Here is a 9,440-nt window from a genome sequence, read left to right on the forward strand (position 1 = left end):
GCAAATTATGTTAGGACTAATAAATATACTAACAACAATTAATTTTTTTTTTAAATTTCTGTGGTAAGTATACTTGTTATGTAATTGCAGCTATTGAATTATTTTTGTTTTCCTTTAGAGAAAATATCATCTGCAAACAGATGGTTGCATTTTATTACTTCCTTTTATTATGAAATTGTGTTGTTAACAAGAATTTTATTTCTAGGAAATGAAAGTGAATTGGGCAACATCCCCTAGTAACACTCCAAAACAAGATACAAGTAGTAAGTAACTCTTTAATATTCTTTTTAATGTTTCTTTCTATCAAAGTCACTTTTGAGCTTATCTTTTAAAAGATTAATAGAAAATACTGTTTTATATCTTTTAATGTTGAAAAGTTTAATAATTTACTGTTAAGACTTGATTTAATTATTTTTATTTAAATTTTTAAACACTTTATAATAAAATGTTAGTTATTAATAAACAAGTTTTAAGTATTATTAATAAATAAGTTGTGTGCCAGTATTTTGGAGCTGGTTTGTATACCATTATATTATCAGCAGTCATTGTAATAATCTGATTTAGCAGCCATGGTAAATATTTTTTTATAATTTGCTAATTTCACTTCCTTTCTTAAGTGCTTTTTTTAATTATTAAATCTTGAAATGTACTTTAACAGCTATAAATGTAAGTATACTTTCTTCATTATCATTTTATCACTTTATATGTAGCAAAATTTTATGATTTTTAATGTGTTGAGTTTTTATCAATGGTTTTACAGTTTCATTAAAATATTGTAATTCCCTTTATCTTCTCCTTTCTCGCTTTCAATATGTCAGATAAAATAGTTATGAAGAAAAGTCAAAATAAATAGATTGGTCTTTTATTTAAAAAAAATGGAAACAATTTTCATGTGTGAGATAAAAAAGCATGTGGCTATGGATGAGAGAAACACATTGTTAAACAATTTTAGGCAACCTCAGAAAGTGTGGAGGGGGGAGTTATATAATTTGTCTTCTATGTTCTCTGTATATAATGAGAGTAATTATTTTGTATAAGATGTTAGCTGTACATGTCTAAAGTGCAGTATACATATTAATTTACACCTTATGCAAATATAAATATCTATTATTATATTAAAAATTTTATAATAAAATATTTAGAAATGTGAAAACCAGTTATTAATTCACATTTCAGTATTCACATAATTCGTTACATATTATGTAACTTTCTCTAATGTGAATTTTTTTAGTGTAGAGGGTAAATATTTTAGAATATAATGTTATTCTCTATTTAAGTATATCCATTCGTTAAGGATTGCTGCTTTTGTAATACAATTTGTGTATTTAAATTATTATCTCAAATATGCAATTGAGTAATTGCATTAAAAGGTCTGAAAGTATGTCTGTTAAATAGAATATTGCCCTACACATAAATGGATTAATATATTCACCATTATTAACTGAATTTGCTAATTTGCTTGAATCAGTAAAAAAAAAAAAAAAACCCACTTTCATTTTGTGAAACCTCGTCTAAAGAACTTTTGTTCATGAATGCTGTTTACCATTGAAAATGTTTGTAAATCAAAACTATTTTAACCATAGAAATTATTGTAAAATAGAAGATTAATCCATTCTAGGTCTTGATGAATACTTTTTTTAGACAATTACATCAGAAATTTAAAGTTTGTAGAATGGAACCATTAAAATCTAAGGCAAAAATTACTAAACAATGAAATAGACAACAGTTCAATTTTACCACACAATAGAGAAAGAAGAGTTCTTGGCATAAGTAGAAGTGGATGAGGAAGAAAAAGTAAAGAAAGAAATGATATTTGGTTAGAGAGGTCTCTTTTCTTTGAAATATTGGGTAACTTGCCTTTTTGGGGCTCCCCCCCTTTTTTTTCTTTTTTAATTATCCCCTCTCTTCTTATGTTAGTGCTACTCAACCTCTGTTTGAGACTCACTGGGATTTTGTCTATATCTCTCAAACTTTAGGGCCTTATCCCGTTTTACACAAATGTCATGGCTGAAAGAACTGGAATCATCTTTTTTTTTCCTTTCTCTTCCTTTTAAGATATTTCCATCATAATCATTTATTTTTATTGCATAGAAGCTGTTGCAGCTGTTTCATGCTCAGTAAATTTTCCTGGCCAAAAAAATAATTCTTGTGTGTCTTCATTCTGAACGTCCAAGCATGTGCGTTTGTGTAGAGATGGTAACATACATAGCAAGAAGTAAGTGTCTGCCTGCCACCCAGTTTAACCTTAATTTCCTCCAAATTGAAATTATGGTTCTCTAAGTCACTCCCAGGCTGTGTTAGAGTTAAGCATAAAAAAATATAACATTATTTTCTTGAAGTCTCCAATTGATTCAGTGTAATAGGTTATTACAAAATACCCTTGAAAATAATTTGTTAATGGCATGAATGTTCGTATCTCAAGACATTACTCAAGGCATTTTTTTGTTTAAGACATTTGTTTGTGAATTGGAATTGTTCCCGGTGAAAGGGGTTTGTGATACAAGGTTCTGCCACGCTGAAAATGTGGCAGTCATTTGCAGTAGCATGATGATTTATGATGGATTCTGTGGTGTCCATTGGCTATGAAAATATTAAACAGACTTTCTTCTATTATGCCAGAATTTACTATTGCTTACTTAAGTATTTGGATTTGTATGAAGTTTGATTATTAAAATAATGTATGTAATTAAACATTATTTATCATATTTGTATGTAGTTAAATCATTTTTCAAAAAAGTTCAGCTTTCTGAATTAAGAATTTATGAAAGTTCAAATAATGTGTAATATAATAAGAATAAGTAATAATAGTATTGTTTCGATGTTGCAAAAAACATAAATGTCTGTTATTAGTAAAAGAATTGGGATTAAAAACCATTTTCTAGAAAATCAAAAGAAGATTTATAGTTTTTATTTATTGTGTTGGTATTATTGAAAAGGAACAAAAAAAATTTTTATGAGAGTGCTAGAATGGGAAATGTGTTATTAAACAGCATCTTTGAAAAAAGTGCACACTGAGTTTTAAATTACTCAAGCACATAACTGTTGTTAAAGTGATTTTGTTATGTTGCAATTATATCAGTCTAATTTATTATACTTATTGTTTTTGTGTGTGTATATATGGAAATAAATTTAGGAAGCCTTTAGCTTAACTATAAAATTTTTATTTGTAAAGAATTGGTTAGCAATTAATAGTTATTATTTGCAAAAAAATTTTTAATATAATTGTGAGGAGATTTTTAATAATATTTTTATTATGTAGAACATTACCATATTTTTGTGGGAGACCTTAGTCCTGAAATTGAAACTGCACAACTACGAGAGGCCTTTGCACCTTTTGGGGAAATATCGTAAGTAGATATGTCACTTTCATTTCGGTGATTATTTTTAAATTTGTATATTAAGCAGTTTTATTTCATGATTTTCTTCTTTTCTTTTAGGGATTGCCGAGTTGTACGGGATCCTCAGACGCTCAAGTCGAAAGGCTATGGGTTTGTTTCATTTGTTAAAAAAGCGGTACGTGTTCAAATGGAGCAGCCAGCAACCAAGCTAGCAGCTGGTTAGAGTTAGGGTACTTAAGCCATTTCACTTGTACCTTAGCTCATGGTATTCTTTACCATGACTAATGAAAGTTATTTGCAAATGAAAAGATTTAGAAAAATTTATTTTGGGGAATAAGCAAGGAATAATATCGTAGGCGATAAAGCTTTTTGAATTGTCTTTTAAAGGTCAAAGTTCTCATTTGAAGTAGATGAAATTGCAAATAACTCTGGTAGAAATTGGCAAACTGAATTTTCTATGGAATTGTATAAATATCTTTCTGCTGAGTAGTGTAGCGTAAAATTTTTCCATTTTTCTCTGTTTTACATGAGATATATTTTCAGCATTATAATTTTAGTGTCTTTTTTGTTTGTGGTCTTTGAAAATATTGTTCTATCGCATTAATTTTAAATTATCACTGTATTAATGTCAAAAGTATTATTTTAATTAACAGCAGATAAATTTTAAAATGAATACTTCTATACTTTGAAGCATATAATATTATTCTAGATTTGTGTAAAGTATCTCTTTTTTGAAGTTCCTATTCTTTAATTTAAATTCTAATATTTTACTGTATGTTAAATAAATATTGTATAATCATATATAATCTACAAGCACTAAATAGTATTAAAAAATTATTTTCAAATTTATTTTCCTTTTCTTTTCCCCTATGTTTTACTTAATCCTCATTAATAATTGTTGCATAAATTGTAATTTAATAGAATTTTTAAAAATTAAATTAGTATTTAAAACACAAATTAAGAAATATATTAATTTCTTAGTAAATAGTGTGACAAAATGCTTCCTTTTTATATTTCCAGGATGCTGAGAATGCCATAACTACAATGAATGGGCAATGGTTAGGTAGTAGAGCTATTCGAACAAATTGGGCTACGAGGAAACCACCTGCCAATAGATCTCAGAATGAATGTAAGTCTATTAAATTACAATTTTTTAATTAAGAGAAAACGTTCACTGATTTTCTATTTTTTGAAATACTGAAGTATTAATAATTAACATTTAGAAAGGGAAATTAGATTATAAAAATATATTTTCATTGTAATTCACATGTCAGAAATTCATCATTCATGTCTCAGGAAAGTAAAAAGGATTTTCACTTTGAAACATATACGATTATTTTCATGTGTGTCTGCGTGCATGTTTTACTGCATTGTAATAATGTTTAATAGTATCGCCTTTTGAGTACTGTGTCTTAATATTTTCACTCTAAAAATAAAGTAAAAATTCTGCTTATAAACTTCATGACATTTCTTTTCTTTAGCTTCTGCCAAACCCCTTGCATTTGATGAAGTTTATAATCAATCAAGCCCTACAAATTGTACTGTATATTGTGGTGGAATAGCTCAAGGATTATCTGGTATGAAACTAAGCTTTCATTTTCTCTTCAGTTTATTTAAAATTTATTCAGTAACCTTCAAGCATATGGCTGTCATTGAAATGTTTAGAATTATTGAAAATAAAACTTAGTGCTTATAGTATTTTGTATTGTTTTATTTGCAGATGATTTAATGCAGAAAACATTTAGTGCATTTGGAGCAATACAAGAAATTCGAGTATTTAAAGATAAGGGTTATGCTTTTATTAGGTATGTTGTTTCTTTTCTAGAAGTGCTCAGAGAACTAATGTCCTAAAATGACATTCTTTGAAACATGTTTAGTATATATAATTATTTGCATGCATTAGTAAATTAAGTTTTTTCTTGCCCCTGTGTTGTCTGTCACCTCTACTGCATTTAATAGAGCTCAAGACATTTCATTCACTCTGGAAAATTTTGAGGGTGGGGCAGTTAGCTGAAGCCAGGGCAGAAATAGACAAACACTGGTTTTTTTTTTTATTATTATTATTTATTTATTTATTTATTTTTTTTTTTTTTTTTTTAAGTGCTAGAATAATCTCTAGGTGAAGTGACTAAATTAAAAGACCTTTATTATAAAGAATATATTTTTGAATATGTACAGAATTTTTTTTTCAGTATCTTCTAATAAGTTCTCGTCTTACCTAAGAAATAGCAGAAGTGATATAAATTATTATATATGCACTTTAATTTTTGTTGTGCTTTCAGGTTTGCCACAAAAGAAGCAGCAACTCATGCCATAGTAGCCACTCATAATACAGAAATAAATGGACAGACAGTCAAATGTTCTTGGGGAAAAGAAGCTGGGGATCCAAATAACCAGCAACAGCAGCAGGTAGTAAGTATCTTAAAAGATTGCTTAAATTTTATAAAGAAGAATTCAGCTTTTAATATCTAATCATTTAATTTTGCATGAAGATTTCTTTAGAAAATATGTCTTTTCCAAGTAGGTCAAGTCTAATAATTGATATTTACTTTTCATATAGCCTTTTAAAAATACTATTCTGTAATAAAACTCTTTTTCCTAGACTTAATTTAATATCATGTATCAGCTTTGTAGTAACTAGGAATTAAACATGTAAAATATAAAATATTTAATGAGCTGGCATTAATGTATTTTAGGACAATCATGATGCTTTCCAGAATATAGCAGCACAATATACTTACCCTTACCAACAAATGGGTTACTGGTATCCCCAAGGCTATCCTCAAATGCAGGCTGGTCAATTTATGCAGGGAATGCAGTACCCATATGGACAGTACTATGGTCAAGGTTTTGGGTAAGTGCAATATCTGTTTGTTTTTTTTTTTCTCCCACTTTTATTATTACTCCTTGCTTTTATTAGTAAATTTACTATTGCATAAATATGTTAAAAGTTTACATTTTAATTGCATGCAATTCTATATTTTGTCTTTTTATTCTTTAAATTAAATTTTAGTTAACTTTTTAGTTTATATAAAATTATAATAAACATATTTAATTTTTTAAATCATTGCCAAAGTTAAACCTTTCATGTTAGGCTACCTGAAGAAAGCAAGTAAGGTGAAAATTTTTATTATTGTCTTTTCATTCTCATAGTCATCATTTTAAAATTAAATTTTTCATCAATATAAAATTTTTTAAACTTAAGTGCAAGTTGCTTTTCCCTGAGCTGTTGTCATGTTTTCTCAAATTAGAAAAGGAAAAAAAAAAAAAAATTAGGTTACTACTGTAAAACCTTGCTGATTTTTCCCCCTTTATAAACTGCAATAAAACTCGTTTATTTAAATATTATTTATATTTATAGTTTTTCTTTGTTATAATTTATTAACTGGTTTCGGCTGTTTTAACAATCGGGTCTTCAGAATTATTTTAAAAAAAGGCAATGAGTTTAAAGAGATACATCTTGTTAGTTTTTGACTCTTAAACTTTCTTGCCACGTAGCCCAATAAGAAGACGCGATGAGCAACCTAAACAGACTGTAAGAGATGCCGCCGCACCATATGTTGTGCGGGGAGATTCGAAATCAACAACTTACAGGTAAATTCGGACTTCAAGCGCATGATATAAAATCAAATTAGGAAAGTTATATCAGGAAATTTTTTATTTATAAATTTAATAACAAGGTTTTACCGTAGTTAGATGGTTTAGGTTGTTAAAAATCTGTTAACCTGCCTTAACCCTCTCACTGCATACTTTTTTTTATCAAAATATGTTCAAAAATTGCATATTTTTTATTACGTATTTCAAATCTACATATATTTACATAATCTACATATATTAGTTAAATATACAAAAAAAAAATTGTAAAAGAGTTTTTTTAATATAGAATTAGATCATAGAAAAAGATTGTTAAGAATACTGAAATTGAAGAATAATGATATAAAAGGAAAATTTTGAAAATTAATATTGGTTAAATTATGATTTATTTTATAAAATACAAAGGTAAAACATATGTACTAATGAAAATATTTGCATAATGTAATATTTTGCATATCAATTTTGCTCCACTGTCGAATGTTTTCAATAGAAACTGAATTTTCAGATTCATCACTATTTGCAGAGGAATTCGAAAAATTCTCATCAGTTTCGCTATAATCTTCAATATACTTGAAATCAGAGTCAGAACTACTATCGGTGTCGGAAATATCGTCAAGGATACTGGTTATATCACTTGCGAAACGTTTCCTGCCAGACATCTTTGAGCTCTGAAAAGTGCACGCAAAATGCTACATTACATTTTCTCATATATTTGGCAGAAATGTGAACAACTAACACCATCTGTTAACCCATATCTAAATAAACAATTAAACATCACAGAAAAGCTAAAAGGAAACCTTAAATGGGGAAAGAGTGGGTTGCACAGTTAAATAGACGGCAAAAATTCATCCCCGCGAAGATCGCAGGATGCGCAAATTTTGCTACATTTACGTGCTACACAATCGTGGGATGCGCAGCGAGAGGGTTAAGTTAAGGTTTTGCACCTTTAAAGGCAGATTGTGTAAAGCATTTTTGCTTTTTTATGGAAAGCTGTTCTGGTGGAAGTGTAACCTAAACAAATTGTTAATGAAGGCAGAAGCTGTTTTTTGTACATAAAAACACTAAATCAAAAATATATCTTCTCTATTGAAGCTTAATGCTTTTGCTTCATCTTTAATTTATGAAATAGCTCGAGAAAATTAAAATTTTTAGCTACCACCAGCTGCAATGGCTTCTTGCACTTACTACCTTTAAACTCTGTGCCTGCAGTTTCAAATTAAATATCCTGTGCTTGAAGTTTTTTGATCATTTATTTCATTTCTTTAGTTCTTATTTTCAATTCTTGTACTGTTTACATGTTAAATGTTTTTTTAATTGTGCTTGTTCATTGTTCTTGAAATTTAATTGATAATGTAAAGATTATTTTTATTTGGAATGGTTTCTTGTGTTCTCCTCAGTAACCTCTGTATGAATGATGTATGTTTGAAAATTTTTCCTTCCTAAAATATTTTTTATTTAATTTTTTTAATCATTAAAGTAAAATAAGTGATGCATGTGTTTGTCAAAAGCATGCAAAATAATTATATATGTGTAAATGTAAGATAAACTTGTTTGTTAAATAAGTTTCATTTTTTTGGAACATCTGAATATTTTTAATATGCTTAGCACTGAATGAGAATTTTTTTTCCCCTTATGTATGTTCTTTTTCTTTTCTAGGTGATTTGTCATACCTGCCATATTATATGATGTAGATTGACTTTTGAAATAGCATTTATCCTTGCAGCGAAATGTGTCCCAACAAAACATGTTTCTTTTTATGACTTTTGATTTGCATTGAAAATATGTAAAAGTTCATTGAATATTATGTGTATATTTGTTACTCTCTGTAAGACTGTTAAATGGCATTATTATAAGCAAGCTACATCATATAATAAGTAAGGAAAAAGCTCCATATCTGAGAAGAGTTAAAAGTTGAAGAAACTAAGATATTTTAATTTTAATGTATGAAATTTTTCATTGGTGTAGACTGTAAAGCAATGTAGTTTCTCAACATTTCTGGCTCATAGATATGAATAAAAATTAATGTATCTCTGATATACCTGTGTTTGTCTTTTTTTTTCCCCTCCTTTTTTGGTAAGTTTTTTTTTTTTTTTTTTTTTTTTTTTTTTTTTTTTTTTTTTTTTTAATTTAATTTTCTAATAAAGAGAAAATTTTTCTGTCACAATACATGCTCCTAGAGAGAGTTTAAATATTTTAATTATTTTAAATAATAAATTTTAATCTTATTTATTTAAATAAATTTTATTCAAAATATTAATTTAAAAGATTTTTATATACAAATACACGAAAATTCATGTAATTAGGTGAAAAGCTGTGAACGTATAGGTCTTTTCTATTGGGAAAAAAATACCAAGAGTAAGTTCTTTGGTCATTTCTAGAACTTTTAATGTATGTTGCTTGAAATTACAAGCTGAGTGTTACCTGAAAAGTGTATATTTTAAGGAGAGATGCACTTGGATATGTATAGTTAAGTAACAAAAAAAAAAAAAAAAAAAAGGGAGAAAGGAA

At 27.6% G+C, this 9,440-nt stretch overlaps 1 protein-coding gene across 4 annotated transcripts in view; it reads left to right on the forward strand.

Annotated features, from left to right (window-relative positions):
• The window catches only part of LOC146997436 (nucleolysin TIAR-like), a 57,836-nt gene extending 48,870 nt beyond the window's left edge, over positions 1 to 8,966 (forward strand). Inside the window, exons 2-11 of one of the 4 annotated variants that reach the window (XM_085817792.1) lie at positions 206 to 263; positions 3,260 to 3,347; positions 3,438 to 3,513; positions 4,359 to 4,467; positions 4,820 to 4,915; positions 5,059 to 5,143; positions 5,621 to 5,750; positions 6,035 to 6,192; positions 6,837 to 6,932; positions 8,589 to 8,966. In XM_085817792.1, coding sequence (XP_085673918.1) covers positions 206 to 263; positions 3,260 to 3,347; positions 3,438 to 3,513; positions 4,359 to 4,467; positions 4,820 to 4,915; positions 5,059 to 5,143; positions 5,621 to 5,750; positions 6,035 to 6,192; positions 6,837 to 6,932; positions 8,589 to 8,592 — 900 coding nt within the window. In that variant the 3' untranslated portion in view covers positions 8,593 to 8,966. Of the gene's footprint in view, positions 1 to 205; positions 264 to 3,259; positions 3,348 to 3,437; positions 3,514 to 4,358; positions 4,468 to 4,819; positions 4,916 to 5,058; positions 5,144 to 5,620; positions 5,751 to 6,034; positions 6,193 to 6,432; positions 6,470 to 6,836; positions 6,937 to 8,588 lie in introns of those variants that run through there. The other 3 variants (XM_085817793.1, XM_085817794.1, XM_085817795.1) reach the window with 3 other exon arrangements.
• The last annotated feature ends 474 nt before the right edge of the window (positions 8,967 to 9,440 follow it).

This window comes from Stegodyphus dumicola, chromosome 5, assembly GCF_044657685.1.
Source record: "Stegodyphus dumicola isolate Sdum_Otavi_A_Nest chromosome 5, ASM4465768v1".
Taxonomy (NCBI): Eukaryota; Metazoa; Arthropoda; class Arachnida; order Araneae; family Eresidae; genus Stegodyphus; species Stegodyphus dumicola.